The sequence below is a fragment of the Sander vitreus genome, chromosome 14 (genome assembly GCF_031162955.1).
Source record: "Sander vitreus isolate 19-12246 chromosome 14, sanVit1, whole genome shotgun sequence".
Classification (NCBI taxonomy): Eukaryota; Metazoa; Chordata; class Actinopteri; order Perciformes; family Percidae; genus Sander; species Sander vitreus.
The window spans coordinates 3,020,626-3,043,166 of NC_135868.1; the positions used below are offsets into that span (position 1 = coordinate 3,020,626).

General features: G+C 42.6%; 1 protein-coding gene across 1 annotated transcript in view; it reads right to left on the minus strand.

The window, feature by feature from the left end:
- Nucleotides 1-22,275, minus strand: part of tnxbb (tenascin XBb) — a 52,398-nt gene extending 30,123 nt beyond the window's left edge. The window contains exons 1-6 of the mRNA XM_078268253.1: nucleotides 22,141-22,275; nucleotides 21,905-21,939; nucleotides 20,968-21,212; nucleotides 15,883-16,411; nucleotides 15,044-15,417; nucleotides 3,403-3,518 (exon numbers count right to left, since the gene is read on the minus strand). Coding sequence (XP_078124379.1) covers nucleotides 3,403-3,518; nucleotides 15,044-15,417; nucleotides 15,883-16,411; nucleotides 20,968-21,212; nucleotides 21,905-21,939; nucleotides 22,141-22,275 — 1,434 coding nt within the window. The remainder of the gene's footprint in view (nucleotides 1-3,402; nucleotides 3,519-15,043; nucleotides 15,418-15,882; nucleotides 16,412-20,967; nucleotides 21,213-21,904; nucleotides 21,940-22,140) is intronic.
- Between the last annotated feature and the right edge of the window lie 266 nt (nucleotides 22,276-22,541).

Consider the following 22,541-nt stretch of genomic DNA (forward strand, 5'->3'; position numbering starts at 1 on the left):
GATTTTTTGTGGTGATCCTCGTTGTCATGGAAAAGATACACGATCTGCACAGAAAGCAGCCACTTTAAACACAATTATCATCCAAACCCTCATGGAATTCATTACATCTGAACTGGCATTCAAATAAGATTGTTTCTTTGAATAAGTCCTTTCCCAATCTGTGCAGATCCTCAGAACCTGTTTTCAGACCATTTCTACATTTCTTGTGCAGAGCTTTAAAGACACAGAGTCTTTGTAGCCTGGTTGACACCAGACCAGACCAGGTCAGTTGTAACTGAGAGTGGGTCTGGGGAAGGTTCATTCACAGCCCATTTCCAAAGGGGCGTCACCAACGTACGCCGCTCAAATGACTCTGGGCGCAGTTGGATAGTCCTTCAACCAATCAGACCAATGATCCGGGTGACGTAGCAGCGACAGCGGCATCAACGGATTGCTGCGCTTCGGCATTGAATGTAAACAAAAAGCTGCTCGCCGTCGCCGCGCTATTGTCATCGTGTAAAGCCCGCCTCAACGGTTGTGATTGGTGCCTCGATTTGGAAAAATTGGAAATGGGCTTGAATGGGCTCTCGGCCAGACTGACAGGGTTTTCCCAGGCTAGAGTCTTTGACCATGAGCTGGACATTGAAAGAGGTCACCATTTATAATTGTGGAGACATAGAGAGGAACGTGTCTGTACGCCGCGCCTGGCGCCAGGTTGTTTGTTTTTGTGTGTTCAATCTGTAATGAAAGAGCCTAAAGCTCATAAACTGACTTTAAATAGTTACTTTGTCAAGTCAAACTTATTATTTTAAAAGAAAATGATAAAAATGGACAACTTAACTGCTTCAGAAATGCCGTATTTGCGAGTGCTGACGCTGTGGCGGCACTCAGTAAAAGTTCCCAGCTCTGTGTTTCTAGTGGTAAAAAAATATTCTGAAAATGAAGGTAAACCGTTGAAAAGTGAATTATAGGGACATAAGGGACAGTCAACAGAGAGGGAGAATGCTGCTGGCAACACCTGTCCTGTTCTTCTGTTCTGTTATTGCAGATTTGGACACGTTCATGGATTACAATAAAGCCTATTTACACTATACTTGTCCTGTCCTGTGTTTTTGTGCTTCGGTTAAAGCTTTAGAACGTAACTTTTTGACATTATTGAATGTTGCTACAAAGCTTGTAGGAGCCACATATTCTATGTTGTTTATGGTCTCACTGATATTATTTATTGATTGTTATATTGGGCACTTATATTGTAGGTGGTGACCGTTTTCATGGTGGTTTGAGCAGAAGTGATAACATATGTGTTTGCTTCACCTGTTCACCTGTTGGTTTGTTGGGCTTTGACAGAGAGTGGGGTGAGCCTGGGAGCGAACACTCTCTGTTGACCGCCGCACTAACGCACTTATTTCGACTCACAAAGTAACTTTACATTTGGTAACTGCAGTGCTAGTTGTATTTTACGTGTGGAGGAATAAATCACTGCAGTACAATCTCGAGCGCGTCACAGTGTGTTGATGCATCTCTCAGTGTTTAGTCCCTCGCGGCAGCACTTTGTTGGACTGCTTACAGCCGCAACAAAGCTAATTAAGACTATCAGCTCCACACAACTCTCTCTGTATTTCTCAGTATGGCTGTGTTCAGAAGATTGGGGCGTCCGGCGACTTTCCCGCGCTGAACGTCGAGTGAAGATAACGACGCGCCGACAGTTTAGTTGTCATTACCTAGAATTCCTCATGGGGGCGTCAGAAACTACGCACTGTAGCTCTGATGATAAATAAATAAATGTGTTTAATTTTGAAATATAGCATCACGTTTTAATTTTTAAGCCTTTTTTGGGGATAATGCTGGGTGATGTATTTCATTTTCGCCTATTTTTATGAAAAAGAAATCGCCCCCTCACAATTTTTAATAGCCCCCTTAGTCATTTTACACTGGCGCTGGGCCAGCTGTACACACTGCCGCCACGACACAGAATTACATTTCCTGTATACACTTGGGTACACTGCTTACTTTTTTTATTAGGGGAAGATTAAACTACGGCATGGCTAGCAGCTAAATATGTCTTCTCCTGCCACAATATAAGGCATAATACGTCGAGAATTGTACATATTAATATTATATATGTTATTATTATTATTGTTTCAACATACCTTTAGAGGTACATGCACAGTATTTGTTTATTATCTGCAATTATATCATGATTATCCTGTTTACTTTTATTATTATATCTGATATATTTACTCCTTGTTGTTGTTTGTTTGTTTGTTTGTATGTTTGTTCCTATGCTTTGGCAACACAGATGTTATGATTTTGTGTATGTATCCAGCTCATTTAAATAGCTCACGTTACTGTATTGTGTCAGCAGTTAACGTCGTGTAATATTGTATGTGGTGTTTTTTTTTGCGGGGTGCAAATGTCCCACCAGAACAAGTTCCTTCCTGAAACTGTTTAGCAGAGCCTCCGTCGCTGCGTCCGAAGCTCAGCGCCGCCCAAGACCATTCTGATTGGTTTAAAGAAATGCAAAACAACCCAGAGAGTTTTGTTCCTCCTATCCCAGGAGTGTATGCTCCCGTTGCCAGACCTTGCTCCACAGCGCTGTGGAGATAAGTCTCCCAATGCGAGACTACATCTGACCTGGCATTCAAATAAGATCACTTCTTTGTATAATTCCTATTGGAGACTCTCTCCTTCTGTTCTCAGATTGTTTCTGCTGCTCTTGTGCAGAGCTTTAAGGAGCTCTGGTCGTATGACCTGCAGGTCAAAGGTCAGATGCTTTTGTTTGTAATGTTCTCAGACTAGTAGAGGTGGTTTAATGTGATGCACTGCAGCTTCACGGCTCCCTGAGGATGTTGAGTTTTTCCTCTCAACGTGAAGTATTTTGTGAGTGAGTGCCGGGACACATCTGCTGTCTGAATTATTTCTACAAGTATGTGTTTGTGTTCATATTGATTTCATTTTATATTTTATTTTTTTAGTATTGTTATTGTGAATATTTATTCATTTTGTGACCTGACAGTGAACAAATTAATGAAACGTGAAAACTAATCTTCTGTCCTGTAGGCACTGTTTCTTGTTTGTGTTGTTAGGTTGTTTTGTTGCTCTTTAATGTTTCTTGTTTGTGTTGTTAGGTTGTTTTGTTGCTCTGTTAATGTTTCTTGTTTGTGTTGTTAGGTTGTTTTGTTGCTCTTTAATGTTTCTTGTTTGTGTTGTTAGGTTGTTTTGTTGTTCTGTTAATGTTTCTTGTTTGTGTTGTTAGGTTGTTTTGTTGTTCTGTTAATGTTTCTTGTTTGTGTTGTTAGGTTGTTTTGTTGCTCTGTTAATGTTTCTTGTTTGTGTTGTTAGGTTGTTTTGTTGCTCTTTAATGTTTCTTGTTTGTGTTGTTAGGTTGTTTTGTTGCTCTTTGCAGGACGGACATGTTGGTACCTGGCTGGTGAAGGTGATGTAGTAGGTGTCGTACTGGACGCGGGGCGGAGTCCAGAGCAGCGTGACGGACGACTCTGTGATGTCCCTGGTGGTCAGCTGGGAAACCCCCGACATGGCTGAGAGAGAGAGAGACAGACAGAGAGAAAGAGAGACAGAGAGACAGAGAGATAGACAGAGAGAGAGACAGAGAGAGAGAGAGAGAGAGAGAGAGAGAGAGAGAGAGAGGGAGACAGAGAGACAGAAAACAAGAAAGAGAGAGAGAGAGACAGACAGAGACAGACAGAGAGACAGAGAGAGAGAGAGAGAGAGAGAGAGAGAGAGAGAGAGAAGATCTGAGTACTTCTTCCACCGCTGGGACATTGTTGTTTTCAAAACGTTTGTGGGTGATGTTCATGATTTTCACGACCATGAAAATCATGTTGTTTTCTGTCATGTTTTATCTACGTTTCATTATTTACTCCTTTTCATGAAGTGCAGTTCGTGAAACCACAGACTGAAACATGTGGCAGGGAGTTCACTGTGAACGCGATAATAATTCACAGGTTCGTTTTACTGCACGAGTTTCTCATAAAACGAGTGCTGAAAAATTCACGGCTCAGACCGAGTGGGTGACACCGAGAGCCTGACGTCATGGTTCCTGTAACCACTTACCAAAAAAAAAAAAATCAAACATGAGCCACGTGCATTTAGAAACTGTTGCAGACAATTTGACGCAAACTCCATAAAGGAAGGTGCGAGAAAAAGCAGATCAGATCTTTTCCATCAACCCACATTTATAGGAAGATTCTCAAGATGTTGAAGAAGGAAAAAATTTTCCCCATCATCTCCCTGCCTCACGTATCGGCCTCAGGCTGTGGGACTTCTCTCTGCCTTCGCTCCAATCAGAGGTCAGTTACATTTGGAAAAAGAACACTTCACACCAAGTAAGTGGTGTCAAGTGTCAAAGACAGGACTTTTACCCAGGAGAGCGGGGTTCACGTCCCGCTTGTCATGCTTGCTATAGTCACTTTTTTCTTTCCTCCCACGTGTCACAGAACCATACGCCCACCCATGACCCTTTCCTAAACCCAACCGTCCTGTAGTTCCCGCATGTCACGGAACCGTAAGCCAACCCATGACCTTTTCCTTAACATAACTGCGTCAAAAGAGACAGCAATAGTCCCGACCAGAGTGATAACATACAAACACAGGACTTTCACCCAGGAGAACAGGATTCACGTCCCACTTGTCACGCTTGCTATAGTTGCTTTTTTCTTTCCTCCCGTGTGTCACAGAACCGTACGCCCACCCATGACCCTTTCCTAAACCCAACTGTCCTGTAGTTCCCGCGTGTCACGGAACCGTAAGCCCACCCATGACCTTTTCCTTTACATAACTGCGTCAAAAGGGACGGCAATAGTCCCGACAAGAGTGATAGAGAAAGACACAGTGGCGGCACTCCCATTGGACTCCGTTGTACGCTTTTTGCCGCCTACTTCCGGGGTATGCCGTCATAGTTCCAAACAATCCATTCACGGCGTCGGACATCATTCATTTTCATTGCTGGCCGTCGAGTAACTTCTGAGGTTAGTTGATTAAATAGCTACCTCTTTTGGAAATTGGAATTGGAAATTGATTTATTTGAAACAGGGACAATGCACCAATAAACATTAAACTTGTTAAACAAGAGAATATGTCTTAGGCCAGGTTATAGCAACAATTGCTAATTTCCACCTGTAGTCCCTGGGCAGGTATGACACATTTAAAAAACAATTAACAATTTTAAATAGAAATTTCACAGGACTATAAATGACATGGTGTCCATAGTAATTAAAAACAGGCAGTTTACCAAAAACAGGGGCGCCATCAGCCCACTCACTCTCTCTCTCCCCCTCCCAGCACACACACTCAAACAGTTCAGCAGCAGCTTAGGCACATTAGAGTACATGCAACTCTAGACACTCATTCATACAAGGATACACACACACACACACACACACACACACACACACACACACACACACACACACACACACACACACACACATACTCAAACACACACACACACTCACATAAATACAGTATCTTATAGATGTGTGCAAACGTGTTTACTCAACAACCAACTCTTTGTTAGGCATGAGAAAGTGTGAGAATTTGTACATAAAATATATTCCGTCGGAAGGGCATTCCACTGCCTCATGAGAAGGACGAACTCCCAAATTGGGTTTTACGTTGTGGGATGCTACACTCCCCCCTTGTAACGCTTCGAGTAGTTCTCACTGTTATTTCAGAGCAGAGTCTTTTTCAGAGGGGGAGCAGTAGCACTGTATATGATTTTATGTAACAAAGACCCATTTGAGTGTTTTATTAAATTATCAAAACTAAGTAGATCGTATTTGACAAGTATATGACAATGGTGATAATGACGTGTTTTTTTGTCATGAATCTTGAGGCATTTAAGTATGTACTAGATGCTTCAGTGGTGAGAGAGTTTCTTATGTATCTAAAATTTACTTTTTAGTTTGTTTTTAGTTTGTTGCACACATTTTTAACATGACCTTTAAAGCTAAGAGTCTAGAGTTACCCCCAGATATTTAAATTTCTCTACGTGTTTTATATATTGGCCGTTTACTAAAATTTCAGGATAAGTTTTACGTTTAGATCGGTTTGTGAAGAACATGGTTAAAGTTTTTTCAACATTTAAGGTGAGGCATGAGTTATGTAACCAGTCACTAACCTTGCTCATGACACTTGATAATTTCTTGGCTACGTCTGTTGCACTTCTCCCATGGGTATATAAAACGGTGTCATCAGCATACATAACAATATTTATGCCCTTGCAGACTGAAGGCAGGTCATTAATATATAAACAAAAGAGCAGTGGCCCTAAAATTGACCCCTGTGGAACTCCCAGAGTAGATGCAAGAGATGTAGACAATGTGCCATTTACTTCACACATTGTTTTTCGATTTATCAAGTAGGATTTTATCCAATTTTGGACATTTATGGAGATATCATATTTGGCCAGTTTGTGTATCAGTACCTCATGATTAACTGTATCAAAGGCTTTGCGTAAATCTAAGAAGACTCCCACCACTCCTCCTTGATTTAAGCTAGTTTTAATTTATTCAAGGAAGTCCAGATGTGCTATTAGTTGTTCTGCCACAACCTTTTCGATAACCTTTGATGCAGCTGGGAGAATACTGATGGGTCGATAGTACCACTTGAGTATCCCCAGATTTATGCACAGGGGTGACGATGGCAGGCTTAAGCACACTGGGAAAGATGTTTTAGTTAAAAGACTTGTTTATAATCATGGCTAGAGGTATCATAATAGATGTCTTGTGTTGTTTTAAATATATATATATATCCTTAGCTTTGCTATTAGATAAAAGTGAGATTACATTTTCCACTTTGTCTGTGTTGATAAGGGAAAACTTGAAAGCAGAATCATCACAGGTAAAGACTTGTGTGAGTTGAGTTTTTGGAAAACTTTTTTGAAATACTCATTAAAACATCCCCCAATAATCTGGTCATCATCCTGGATACAGCCATCCACCATGAGTTTTAAATGTTTACCGTATTTTCCGGACTATAAGTCGCTCCGGACTATAAGTCGCATCAGTCAAAAAATGCGTCATGAAGAGGAAAAAAACATATATAAGTCGCACTGGACTATAAATCGCATTTATTTAGAAATTTATTTCACAAAATCCAAGACCAAGAACAGACATTTAATCTGGAAAGGCAAGTTATTAAACTACACAACAGCAGCCAGAACAAGGGGCTGAATACGGTAGGTGTCCTCTATGTTAACGTAACACATTAACAGTTATTAAACTACACAACAGCATCCAGAACAAGGGGCTGAATACGGTAGGTGTCGCTATGTTAACGTAACACATTAACAGTTATTAAACTACACAACAGCAGCCAGAACAAGGGGCTGAATACGGTAGGTGTCCTCTATGTTAACGTAACACATTAACAGTTATTAAACTACACAACAGCAGCCAGAACAAGCGGCTGAATACGGTAGGTGTCCGCTATGTTAACGTAACGTAACTGCACTGTTGACGAGCCTCTCCCAGCAGCACGTTGTTCAAGCACCCATCTGTGGACTCCTTCCTCCAGCTCTGGCCATCTGGATTTCAGCGCGACTAGCTTTCTTTGTTTTCTTCATTGCAGTAAGACTAACCTTTTCTCCAGTCCCTCACAAGTTTCTCTCTCACTCCAAACTTTCGTTCTGCTGCTCGATTACCGTTTTCGGCTGCTTGTTTTACTACCTGCAGTCGCCTGCAGTTTCTTTTCTTTCTCAGTTGTCTTTAGGAGCAGCATATAGTCGTCACAAGCCTAGTGCGCCTCTCGCGGCTGTAGACATTTAAAAACATGTTAAATTATATATATTTCGATACATAAGTCACACCTGACTATAAGTCACAGGACCAGCCAAAGCATGAAAAAAAGTGCGACTTATAGTCCGGAAAATACGGTATTTGCTGATTTTTCCCATCCAAGTATCTTGTCAATGCTCTTCCATAACTGTTTAGGGTTTCCTTTTGCCTCACTAATAACATTGAGGAAGACATTTGCTCTAGCCTTTCTAAGCTGTTGTGTGACTTTATTTCTTAAACTTTTAAAAATCAGATGATCAGTATTTCATTTTTATTTTAAAAGCTTTTTCAAAGAAGCATCCCTTTTTTTCATTAATTCCCAGAGATTTGTGTTGAACCAGGGTAGATTATATATATATATATTTTTTTTTTTTTTTTTTGCCCCTTTTTTTGGTGTATTTTAATATAATGTCTTTAATAGTTGACATTAAATCAGCACAGGCTGGCTCACAGGGCATGCTACCAATGGTGTTATGTCAGTTTACTTTCTTTATTTCATTTTCAATGAAGGCCATGTCCTTTGGATCGATAAAAGGCATGGATTTCCCCTTTATTGAGTTTTGTTTATTAAAGCGTGTTTTTGACAATTTTCTGGAAGCCAGAGTAAGATTATGATCGGATAACCCAGTAATGAGGTTATACATCTTTCTAATTCTATCTGGTTTATTTGTGAAAATGAAGTCTAAAAGCGTTTGGGAAGACTTTGTTATTCTTGTGGGCTTATGGATCATCTGCGTCATCTGAAAAGTTTTGGCAATATCTTTTAGCTTTTTCCTACGTATTTTGTCTTGCCAGTTTAGGTTAAAATCACCCATAAAAATGACTTCCATTTTTCCATGTTGTTTAAGTATGACATTTAGACAATCATAAAATATATTTGGGAGAGATAGTGTAAGTTTTACCCCCACGCATTCCAAGTTATTTTCCGGAAAGACTATTTGCTGACTTTGAATGCTGTCTTTCACATATATTAGGACTCCACCCCTTTTCCCTTTCCTTCTGTCCCGTCGGTACACATTATACCCTGGGATATTAAAAACAGATAAAGGGGTTGTTGGGGTTAACCAAGTCTCTGTGAGGCATAAGTAATCGATGTTTGAATCAGTCAGTAAGTGTTCAAGTTGTTCAGTCTTTAAGATAATGCTATGTATATTCAGGTGTCCACCGAAAATGTCTTTCGGCTTCGTTTTTGCATCCCACAACACGCTTGCATGATTTACAGTCTGAAACAGTTTCATCTGCTGCTGTTTGAGGCACGATGTAGTTTGTGTGGGGATTGTTGGAGGTCTGCGCAGGAGTGATGTTATCACCATTTGGCCAATATTGCTATCAGGCTTGATGTTATTTGTTGGAGGAATATTACCTCGAGTTCCTGCGCCGGTAAAAGCAGCACACTTCGCCGGTCTAGGGATGTCAGGATCAGCTGTTTGGCAAATGTCCAATTGTTGTCCAATGCAAATGTTGAATTGTCAACTGTCTATATTTTATCAGAGGCCCTTTATGATGCATATACTGATCTTTATTTGTATGTGTGCACAGCGTAATTATATATATTTTTATCTTGGTAGCCGACCGATTGCCTGCTAGTTTGTTAGCTCGTTAGCTCGTTTGTTAGCATGACTTCGCCAGCTGTGAAGGTATCAGGATCATTAAGGTTGATTAAGGACTGTTTTTATTTAGCTAGGTTTTATCTGCTGAACCTGACGGTGTTAACTAGTCAGCTGAGTACTGTGTGTCTAGAAATAAGGTTACGTTTGTTTAATTATACCCTTGAAAGGGCTGTTGGATTACATATATGAATACAAATTATTCCACACAAAAAATATGAGTAAGTGACATATGACAATGACATAAGCTTAAATATGAAAAAGTATTAATGCAAATTTCACAGTTGTGTTTTTTTTTTTTTACTGTTGATTTATTTAACGTTTTCCACTGTTTTTTAAGTTCAATAATTGCAACATCTTTCCAGAAGTCAACAAGTAATCGTGTTAAATATTGACCGAAATAATTATGATCATATTTCTTTCCATATTCGAGCAGCCCTAGCTGGTGCTGGCGACGGCTGCTGGTGGTGGCTGCGGCTGCTGAAATAAGAGGCGACTGGAGGCTGCGGGCGGTGTGCCGGGGATGGAGAGGCCAAATACACACATGGCAACCAGTAAGGTGTTTGGCAGTGAACTAGATGTTAAGACCTTAGTTGAGGAAGTCTGCAGTGTTGAAAGTGCCTTCTTAGTCTGACTCTTGCTGCCAAGGTACCCCTTATCACGGTTGTTTACCTTCCTCTCAGCCCTGATGCACTTTGATTGAATCCTTAACCTCAGCCTGATATATGTGGAGGATATTTTTTGTTAATTAATCACTTATACTATTCCCCCTATTCCTGGCTCTACTTTGTTGCTCTTAGTCATACTTGTTCCCACTTGTTTTTTGTTCCACAAACCTCAGCCTGATATATGTGGAGAGGATTTGTTTTATTAAACACTCAAACACTAACCCCCAAAACTCCTGGCTCCAGCTTTACATGCTGCATCCTCCTTTGCAGCGTGCAGGATGTTAGGCAGTAGAATCTGCATTTGCTGAAGGGTTTTATAACCAGTGGTGCCGGCGGTAAATCTTATTTGTATTCCTTTTTCTTTTTTAATTGTCTCCTTTCCCCACTGTATTCCTTTTTTCTGTACTTGTTCTTGTTGTGTCACTCATTGTTTAATAAAAAAATGTATTCATCCAAGTGTAATGAGTTGTTATTCTTTAATATATGTGATACTTTGTGTATGGCTTAGTCTTAAAATGATCATGGTTGTGTGGTCAACTCCTGCCTCATCAGAAGAAGTGGGCTGGACACTAAATGCTGAATGGACTGTTGCTACTCTGCTTTCTCAATCGCTCTCTGACCACGGGTAAGTAAATCGGAATTACAAGCAAAATAGTCCATGAATCATCTTTGATTTAAAAAAAATGGAGTACGGTTAAGGTTAACCCTTGTGTTGTCCTTCGGGTCCCTGGGACTTAGTTTATTTTTGACGTTTTTGCATTGGCTTGGCGTTGAGCTTCAGGTCCCCGGTGACCCTCGCGTATTATGTGATGTCATTTAACATGAACTGGCACGGGGGGGGGGGGGTCCCAGACATGTCAGAACAAACACGTTTGGACAGGCTAATACAAAATGTAAATAAACTAAACAAGACCCCGTGACACGAAGGACAATACAAGACAGTAGCCTAGTGCTACTCATGCTAACACGGACGTGACGCTTTCCCTCCAAAACTTAAAAACGTATCTATACATAGCTTTCAGTTGTCACTCTACCACTCCAAATGTAAAACTGACATTTACAAATATGCAATAACAATCAAACAAGTACATGGGTATGTGTTTTTATTCATATTTACCATTCAATATTGCAATCGCTGCTGTCAGTCCCATAGTAGAACATGACAGCGCTGCGTGTGTTTGGAACTATACAGGCTTACATGAACCACGTGACCACCCCGCTAGCGAGATCAACGAGTGTCGCAACTCTTTATATCTCTATGGCTCTGGTCCCGACCAAGCACGTTTACTTATAGCGATAAAGGGACGGCAATAGTCCCGACCAAGCACGTTTACTTATAGCGATAAAGGAGACTTTTAGCGTTAATAAGAACGACAAAGGCACCTGACCAAGCGTCCAGATGAGTGTGAGAACGTGTTGCATAACAACACAATTGCATGTGGGTTAGGGTTAGGTTACACAATTACGTTGGTATGAGTGTAAAAATGCTTTTCTTGACTTTTTTTTTTGGGGGGGGGGGTTTAAAATAGCCCCCCATCATCACATACCCTTCACCATACCTAGAGATCGGCATGGTTTTATTTCAGTTAGCCTAATAGCTGGTTTGATTTGCATTGAGAGATGATTTTATGGAAAGTACCCCATCTAGTACCCATCTCTAGGTATGGTGAAGGGTATGTGATGATGGGGGGGTATGGTGAAGGGTATGTGATGATGTGGGGGTATGGTGAAGGGTATGTGATGATGTGGGGGTATGGTGAAGGGGATGTGATGATGTGGGGGCCAAGGGAACATTATCAGGATCATAGTACCCTGGATCCATGAAATAACTGGCCTTTAAAAATAAAAGTCTGCCTGCCTCTATGGGAATCTAAAATAGGAGTGTACTGACTTATGCCCCCTGTATTTTAAGGAAGAACATTTATTTATTTACGATACATTATTCATTCACAAAGACAATAGGTGTCCTTAAAGGTTGGATTTTTACTAATTGTTTTAATTAAGACATTAAGATCAATTTCCAAAAGATGTTTTTTTATTCCTTTTATTAGTCAACTTTAGCATGGGTTCATAAACATATGAGTGCCACTGTACAAACTCTCTGCTTCTGGGGGGAATTTCTAAGTCTCAAAGTCGACAAATCTGCCAAATCCTGCTTTGAGTGTCGCGGTAATACACACGTTTAAAATACGTAATGGACCTTTTTCACCACAGACATTTTGACTTGTCATAGTAGGAAAAGCACAGCTGAAATTGATAACCTTAACGATGGCTCAGTTCCACCAAGTGCCAGTACACACACACACACACATACACACACACACACACACACACCGTCCCAGTAAGCTATTTCAATGAGTCAGCATGCACAATACCAGGGCCTCTCCTAAGTGGAATCTCCTAATGGTGTTAAATACACCTGTGCTTCTCCTACTATGACATGTCAACACGTCTGCAGTGAAAAAGGTCTATATGTATATACGTTTGTGGCTTGGCGCACAACTAGGGTTAAAAAATCATTGTGAACCTAAAGTTATATACGTGCGAGGGGGGCCGGATTCGGCCCACGGGCCATGAGTTTGACACATGTGGTTAACACTCTCACACACACGTGTCCTGTGTCCGCCGTGGCGCAGAAGGCCGTTTACGTAGCAGCAGTCTGAGCGAGTTTTATGGGCAGCAGCAGATCTGGATCCTGTTGCTCTGTTAATGAAACACTTCCGTCACTGGAAGCCGCTCCCAAAAACAGACGAGCTAATGCGCTAACGTAGCTGCGGTAACGACAACAACGACAAAAAAACAGAAACAAAACAGCAACACGGCTCGGTCACACGACCATCGGATCAGATTCAGGGTTATTATAGTTAACTAAAACTAAAATAAAAAAGAACATTTATGAGAACTGCAAACTGAGACTATATTGACAGATAAAAAAAAACAAAAAAAAAAAATACAATAAAAATGAACGTAAATCATTTCTGTTTTAGGTTTTTTTAGCTCCATGTACGGCGGAGCTACTTCATATTCCGTTGCGATCAATAAAGTTTTATCTTAATTTATTACGTTACATCATTTATTTGTTGGTTATATTTGGTATTATTGATCTGAATCAGAAAATAAACTAATGTCAGATAAATGTAGTGCAGTAGAAGTATAACATAGCAGAAAATGGAAATACTCAAGTTAAGTACAAGTACCTTGAATTTGTCCTGAAGTACTTTTTAGTAGGGATTATGTGCCGTGGTCGATTATCGGGCCATTTTTTGGCACTTTGCAGATTATCTTTATCGGCGTTTTAGTTGCCTGATAACCGATAAAGTGAATGAATTAAGAAGTGTTCTACTTTGGCTCGGCTACAGCTCTGTGTCTGTCCCTCTGCTTCGATCTCACCCCCCACTGAGTCTGACTTAATGTCCCGCCCCCCCACAACACTATCTGACTCTCTCTAACTGGGGATTATGTTCAAAGTTTCTCGTTTATTGAACAATTGTTGTCTTGGAGTCAAATTTGACCCAGTTTCAAAAAGTTTCTACATCATAAATTTGGGTTTCTTTCAACCAAATTGTCAAAGAAAGTAACGTGGACGGTTCCCTACAAGGCCTTCACAAGTAAGTACACTCTTCACTGAATTTGGGTGTTTTATTCTATTTTATAGCATTTAAAAAAAAAGAAAAGAAAAAAAGACAAAAAAACGTTGAAAAAAGTGACAAAAATGTCAGAAAAAGCTTCAAAAATTGGAGGCAAACAATCGACAAAAACATCGAAAAAAGTGACCACATTTTTTTTTTTTAAAAGTGACAAAAGAAATGGACAAAACATCAGGAAAAGTGACAAAAACGTCGGAAAAAGTGATGAAAACGAAAAAAGAAACGTTGAAAAAAAAAGCTTTCATTTAAACGACGGTTTCATTAACTACTAACTGTCCTGACAGTACCTAGGTAAGGACTACTAGCCAGTCAGAAGCAGAGTATGAGGGCGTGCCCTGACAGTACCTAGGTAAGGACTACAAGCCAGTCAGAAGCAGAGTATGAGGGCGTGTCCTGACAGTACCTAGGTAAGGACTACTAGCCAGTCAGAAGCAGAGTATGAGGGCGTGCCATGCTAGCAGCTAGGCGGGGCATTATAACGTGTGTTCCAAAGTGACCACGTTTGTCTCTGAAGTAAAGGCTGGACTACAACAGAGCTGTTTGGAGCAGTTTGTGAACAGTGTTTTCTGTTGGAGATGGTAAGTCCCTTTGGGGTGGACTTTGGGCTTTTTCACTTTGTAAATCTATAACGTGAACAAAAAAATATATAACACAATAAAGGAAAGGGAAAAAGCCAAAGAGCACAATATGAGCACTTTAAGTAAAAGTACTTTGGTTAAAATAGTCAATTCTCCATTTAAAAAGCCATCTGTTAGAGTGATCTGATATCGATTCATGAAATTTAATATCTGCCTTTTCACCATGGATGTATAACTCACCACATCCTTTTTTGGGGGGGATCAGTTCTGAATGTAAACATCAACCCTGTGCATTATGAAAATATATCTGAGGGTCACTTCTTGCTTGTACAATTTACAGCAGAAGTTCCCTGAGAATCTCTGTTATATCCGAGCTAAACTGGTATTGTAACTGAAATTTCCCCAACCTAATGATATCAAAATGGAAATGGAGTCGAATCGATTCAGGAAATCACTGGCGATACTCAGTCCCATTCCAGACACAGTTCTCCTTATATATGTTGGGTCAGTTTGTCTGCTTGACAATCCCATTTTCCAGCAATAAAATTGAAGTGAGATGAACAAACAGAGAAATGTATCTTTTTAGATAAAACAGAGGTTGACAAAGTTTCCTTTTGGGGACATCATTTTGAAACTGGGAACAATTTGAAGTTGGAAAAAAGGTAATAAATTGCAATAGATTGCAGAATATTGTAATAATATTGTATTGTGAGGCCTCTGGTGATTCCCACCCCTAATAGATTGTGTTATTTGTTGGCTTTGACTCACCGGTGTCACAGTTGGGTCCGGTCATGCCGTCCTCACACTGGCTGCAGTCCGCTCCGGTGAACCCTCGCCGGCAGACGCACTTCCCTTTGACGCACCGCCCCTTGTTGTTGCAGTTCCCGGGACAGCCTTTGCCAGAGCAGTCCGGCCCGGCGGAGCCCACGTCACAAACACACTTCCCGTTCACGCACTTCCCGCGGTTGCTGCAGTTGTTGGGACAAGCTTTGTCAGAGCAGTCCGCCCCGGTGAAGCCATCATTGCACACGCACTGTCCGTTAACGCAGCGTCCCCTGTTGTTGCAGTTTCCCGGGCACGACTTCTCAGAGCAGTCTGCGCCGTTGAAGCCGCTGTCGCACACACATTTACCGTCCACACACCTGCCGTGGTCGCTGCAGTCATTGGGGCAAGTTCTTTCAGAGCAATCCGGTCCGCTGAATCCATCATCGCACACACACTCTCCGTCAATACAGTGCCCCCTGCTGTTGCAGTTTCCCGGGCACGACTTCTCAGAGCAGTCCGCACCGGTGAAGCCGCTGTTGCACACACATTTACCGTTCACGCACTTCCCGTGGTTGTTGCAGTCAGCTGGACAGGCCTTCTTTGAGCAGTCCGGACCGGTGAATCCAGGGTCGCACACACACTCTCCGTCGATACAGCGCCCCCTGCTGTTGCAGTTTCTCGGGCACGACTTCTCAGAGCAGTCCGCACCGGTGAAGCCGCTGTCGCACACACATTTACCGTTCACGCACTTCCCGCGGTTGTTGCAGTCATCCGGACAGGCCTTCTTTGAGCAGTCCGGGCCGGTGAACCCAGGTTTGCACACACACTCTCCGTTAACGCACTGTCCCCTGTTGTTGCAGTTTCCCGGGCACGACTTCTCAGAGCAATCGTCGCCGGTGAAGCCGCTGTCGCATAAACATTTACCGTCCACACACCTGCCGCGGTCGAAGCAGTCATTTGGGCAAGTTCTTTCAGAGCAATCAGGACCGTTGAATCCATCATCGCAAACACACTCTCCGTTGACGCAGCGCCCCCTGTTGCTGCAGTTTCCTGGACAGGAGTCCTCAGAGCAGTCTGCACCAGTGAAGCCGCTGTCGCACACGCATTTCCCGTCCACACACCTGCCGCGTTTGCTGCAATTGTCGGGGCAGCCTCTCTGTGAGCAGTCGGGACCGGTGAAGCCAGGGTCGCACAAACACTGTCCGTTCACGCACCGTCCGCTGTCGTTGCAGTTTCCGGGACAGTTGGACTGGCTGCAGTCGGGTCCGCTAAAACCAGGGAAGCAGACGCACTTTCCGTCCACGCAGCGACCCTGATCACTGCACTCGTTGGGACACTCGCCCATCTCTGGTTTGATGGAGCAGCCTGCACCTGAAGCAGAAGGGACAGACGGGTTAAACAAGGGAGAGGACACACAGAGGCACATCTTACATGGGCGTAAATTTCATCTAATAGTTGGGAGAATCAGTAAACATAGAAATTCTCAAGAGCAATTTATGAAGGTGACAAATATGACGCAGCCAACGTTGTACTTGTATAGGATATTTTTACACAGAGGAAAGCCGTGCCATTATCCTTCTTCTCAAAGTTTCTCTCTGAGTCTTATTCAATGAAAAAGGTGACTAAACTGACCAAAATACTGAAGCAATTCACACTTTGTTCGTCTTGAGACGACAGGACAGTTAAGTTTAGCCGAGAAAAGGTGAAGTTATGGTAAATCCAGAGGCTGTTGCAATTGAGTTTAGCCGACAAAAGGTCAGCGTCATTTGGCGACGACAGTTTAGACACCAAAATGACTAGGTAAGATTAGAAAAAAAGATACTCCTGGGACACAAACACGCGTTTCCTGGGTGTAAGTCTTGTGTTTTTCCCTTAACTTCTTGCATGTTCTCTCCCACTGGACTTGTGTGTGTTGGTGATTTGCGACGAGACAAAAAACGTTTTAGAATGTTGCAGGAAAAGTTGCAGTGGTCTAAGCTGGTTGCCCGTCTCAGCTCGACTCAAACCAGCTGACGGTGGCGCTGTGACTCAGCTGGTCGAGTCTCCAGAGGCTGGATTAGGAAAGTAAGAGACGTCACCTGTTTCAACAGCCAATAGAGAAGTCAGCTGGTCGAGTCTCCAGAGGCTGGATTAGGAAAGTAAGAGACGTCACCTGTTTCAACAGCCAATAGAGAAGTCAGCTGGTCGAGTCTCCAGAGGCTGGTTTTGGAACGTAAGAGACGTCACCTGTTTCAACAGCCAATAGAGAAGTCAGCTGGTCAAGTCTCCAGAGGCTGGTTTTAGAACGTAAGAGACGTCACCTGTTTCAACAGCCAATAGAGAAGTCAGCTGGTCAAGTCTCCAGAGGCTGGATTAGGAAAGTAAGAGACGTCTCCTGTTTCAACAGCCAATAGAGAAGTCAGCTGATCGAGTCTCAAGAGGCTGGATTAGGAAAGTAAGAGACGTCACCTGTTTCAACAGCCAATAGAGAAGTCATCTGGTCAAGTCTCCAGAGGCTGGTTTTAGAACGTAAGAGACGTCACCTGTTTCAACAGCCAATAGGGAAGTCATCTGGTCAAGTCAGCTACAAACTATAGAATGAAAAATTATGCATAATCCATTTTACTTCTACGTTACAAACTGTCAGCTGGTGGAAATGGCATAGCTTTGGGCCCACTGATTCAAAGCAGTGAATCAGAGAAAACATTGTTTTCACCGATTCATCTCTACTAGAAATGCAGCTGTAGCAAGTATCTCACTATCACTATCCTTCTACAGATGACGACAGCTACAAATGATATCCAACTACAAAACAGCCTGAAAGTTGGAAGTTAGAACGGAAGAACAGAGTCGTTTCTCTGGAGATGATACACCGTCTTGTAAGTAGCTGCAAGTTTAAACTCGTCTCGTTGCAAATCTTTGGTGTGAACTGGGTTTTACACCCGTTAAACTGGAACTGAACCGCTCTAGAGTTTGTTTTATTCTTTGCACAAGTGTTGTACTATTATTCTTATAGCTTCACAAATAGTAGAGCTATAGTAGAGCTAAAGTTCATCCTGAGCTCCACAAGGGCCGGGACAGAAGCTTTGCTTTGCTGCAGTTTCATAATCAACGTGAAATGTCTTGAATTATTTGGGACAGTCTCCTGTTCCTTCTGTAGTATTCAGGGGGGTGATGGTTGGAGGTCTAATCCTCTCTCATTAGAGTGTAACGCAGCCTTGTTTCGACTAATTAGACAAGGGTGGAGGGAAGCTGTACTGCACTGGGAGGAGACGGAGACTGAGATCACACTGGCACAGTGAGCTGAGGACAGACAGACACACACACACACACACACACACACACACACACACACACACACACTTAGCTCATGCTCTGAGTGCTGCCAGTTTAAAATGGGATCAGTCCTGAGGTCAGCTCCACTCTGACGGAGAACGTGAGTGGTGGACTGAATCGTAACGTAAATCTGTCAAAAGTAATTTAACTGACAGCACAGCACCTTGGGGCTGCAACTAACAATTATTTTCACTGTCGACTAATCTGTTGATTATTTTCTCGATTAACCTTAATTAATTTGTTGTTTGGTCTCTAAAATGTCAGAAAATGGTGAAAAATGTGGATCAAGTGTTTCCCAAAAAGCCCAAGATGACGTCCTCACATGTCTCGTTTTGTCCGCAACTCAAAGATATTCAGTTTACTGTCACAGAGGAGAGAAGAAACTACAACATACTCACATTTAACAAGCTGCAGTCAGAGTATCGAATTATCAAAACAGTTGACAACATTGCTTAAATGATTCATCTTTGCCGCACTGGTCCATGTTAGAAGAAAAAAGGCCAAACGGCCAGTATGAGAGTCTCATTTTGCTCTATTCTCTCAAAAAATAAAAATAATCAGAATGTAAAATTGTCATCTGTCGGCTGCAGCAGGAGGTCACGCTGTAATGCTGTGTGTGTGTGTGTGTGTGTGTGTGTGTGTGTGTGTGTGTGTGTGTGTGTGCTTGTTTAACTATATTCGTGGGGTCCAAAAACCGGGAGTCCAATATACTTGTGGGTTCCCTACAGCTTTGTGTGGCCAAAATGCTGGACCCCACAAGTTTAAAGGACTGTTTGAGGGTTAAGACTTGGTTTTAGGATTAGGGTTAGAATGAGGTTCTGGTTAGGGTGAGGGTAAGGGTTAAGGTTAGGCATTTAGTTGTGATGGTTAAGGTTAGGGTAAGGGGCTAGGGAATGCATTATGTCAATGACAGGTCCCCCACAAAGATAGTGAAACAAACCTGTGTGTGTGTGTGTGTGTTTGTGTTTGTGCGTGTGTGTGTGTGTGTGCGTGTGTGTGTGTGTGTGTGTGCAGGATGAGTCAGTGGAACAGGGGAAGGAGTGAAGTAATGTGAACTCATGCGATCGGCTGAAAACAAAGACATGTGCAGACGATCGGGCAGATTGTGTCTGAATGAGTCGCAGCAGGATGAGATGACAGACGAGAAATAAATGGACTGCGAACTGTGAGTCAGACCCAGCATTATTATATCGATTCATGTTTTTACAATTACTGATCTGAGGGAACGCTCTGCTTCATATTTTATAAAGGTTTTAAAGTGGACCGGCGCAGCTTGATGTCTTTAACTCTCTTTCTGCTCCATCCATCCGTATATATCACGAGGCACGTATAGGTCTTCCTGCTCTCGCCTCGCTCTTGACAGAAAACAAAAAGGTGACGAGCCTTTGGAGCGGTCGCTCTGATGCTGTGGAAAGCGCCTCCTATTGTCACACGATCTGTGGTCTCTGTGGACGCTTTTAAAAAGCGGCCGATGACTGTTTAAACTGGCTTTTATCTCATGTTTGTAAATGTGTCTGTTTTTAAGTTTTTAACGGACAAATCCTGCGCAAAATGAACCTAGGGGTTAATAACACGTGTACCGAGTCGACCGTTCTCTGGGATCTGTTTTCATGCTAATCGAATGTGACCAGTTTTATCGCAAACCGCTAATTAGCTTATAACGCTAGTCGTCGGGGCAGAGGGTAAAGTCGAACGACGAACGCCATGCAACCAGTAACCAGTAACATAGCTCAAGCACGGCGTCGACTGGTTGCGACTGTTTTCTCAAGATGGCGCCCGCCTGTATACATGAACGCTACTGTCTTTATAATCTATCTTTTTAATAAACTGTCTGTACACTTACAAAGTTCTCAATGCTTCGGTTAACATGTAGGGACTCTCATTATGCTACCGTGGAAGTCTGGTGCTATTTTGAGCCTTTTTAGTGGTGTAGAAATAGAGATTTCTTTTGACTTTATCTGTGGCCCAGACGACTAGCGTTATAAGCTAATTAGCGGTTTGCGCTAAAACTGGTCACATTCGATTAGCATGAAAACAGATCCCAGAGAACGGTCGACTCGGTACATGTGTTGTTAACCCCTAGGTTCATTTTGCGCCGGATTTCTCCTTTAAGTTTTATTTCCATTGTCATTTTATTCTTTTTTGCTTGTTCATTTTACCGTTTAAGGGTTATTATGGGCCCCTTCGCCAGCCAAACGCTTAAGGCAATAGACTACTAGGAGCAGGAACATCTGGATTTTTTTCATCTGGAAGTGTCGACAGAAGGGGAGAGGTGGTAGAGGTTTTACTCGCTTATCTTGCCCTTTCTCCGGTGTAAAATAAGTCAAATTTATCTTATCAAGCATTTCGTGACTTTGGCTGTAAAAGGTGCTATATTAAATAAACTTATTATTCCTGTAAATGCTCTTTATCACATCATTTGTTTTGGCTATGCGAGACTAGGGAGACAGCAATCCTTTGTATGACGGATGACCACTGAGATCACACTGGGCAGCAAGCTGAACACACACACACACACACACACACACACACACACACACACACACACACACACACACACACACACACACACACCTTGATTTATAGTGAGATGACCGTGTGTATGGTTTTACCTTTGCTTTCCTTGGAAGTGCAGCAGCCTCCCTCAGCTCCCCCACACTTCTCCCTGAGGGACGACACCTCCCTCTCCAGCCTCTCTAGGCGCTCGCGCAGGGCAGCGAAGTCCACCTCGCAACCACAAGACCCGGACCCTGAACCCGACGGGACCAGTTTGATCTTATGGGTCAGGATCAGAGGGGAGCCGGGGGTCAGGTCGATCTCTTTACCTGGGAGACCAACAGGTTGGGTTAAAGCGTAACTCTCGCCAAAATGCAACCTAGGGTCTTTTTGTGAATGTACCCGAGTCAAACTTTCGTTTAAAAGCATATTTAGGACGGAAGCGCCACTTACGTCACGTATCACCAGGGGCTCTACACATGAACTACACCGGTGCACAAGGGGAATACTAAATCTGTGGCTACTTGTTTTGATATCGACTCGCTTTGACTGCCGAGGTGGTAGCGGCCGGAAACAACAAGAGCTACGGTGAGTTGTTCAAAACCTTTTTTTTAGTAAACTCTGGGTACACAAACAATGTTGTCAACATTTCGTTAAGGTGTAGAGTCCCTGGTGATACTTGGAGCAAAGTCTCATGTTGTGTCGAGCCTTCTTAGTGTTTTAAACATAGCTATTTTGAGGCTAGCATAAAAGTGCCCCTAGCACTCCCATTCAAAAGGCCATTTGACCGAAAAACGAGAACACGGTAAATGTTAAAAGTGACGATTCCGTCCTAAATATGCTTTTAAACGAAAGTTTGACTCGGGTACATTCACAAAAAGACCCTAGGTTGCATTTTGGCGAGAGTTACGCTTTAAGAACGGGGGATGAGATGCAGACTGAACTTTAGAAGCCCGACTGATGATGACGTAACGTGGGAAAAATGACGTTTGTTTGAAGTGACAATAGTTTTTCAAACCAGTTCTGTTACCTCCCCGGTTGACATCGGATGACTCCCCCTGAGTGACGCAGCCTTCTGAGATAACCACCTGAAACAAAGAATGAAGCCCAGTCTCTGTGTGTTGCCGTTCTCAAACTCCCTTCACTATGGGAACCAATAACAAACTTCGAGCCATCAAGCGACAAGCTGAAAAGATCAAGTTTTAAAGAAGATCGACATACATATACAGTAAAGTATACCCAGTACAATGCATTAGACTACACCACTGTTTTTCTATGTATTGACTCACCTTGATGGAGTCCTGCCTGGTGTCCCTGGGCGCCCTTTGACCTCTGACCTGTAACTGGCGGGAGGCTGACGGGGTCAGGAGGGCCGGAGCAGCCAGGACGAGGACCAGGACGAGGGAGGGGACGAAGGGAAACATCTCCGGGGTCCGAGCGGGGAAAGTCTTCCTCAGGTTGTTCAGGGAGGGGAAAAAAAAGAGGGAAAGAAGAACAAATCTGAGCTGTTTGTTTTGGTGGAGTTGAACAGTGGTGGAATGTAACTAAGTACATCTACTCCAGTACTGTACTTAAGTCCAAATGTTGAGGTACTTGTACTTTACTTGAGTCTTTTCTTTTCATGCCACTTTCTACTTCTACTCCGCTACATTTCAGAGAGAAATATTGTACATTTTACTCAACTACATTC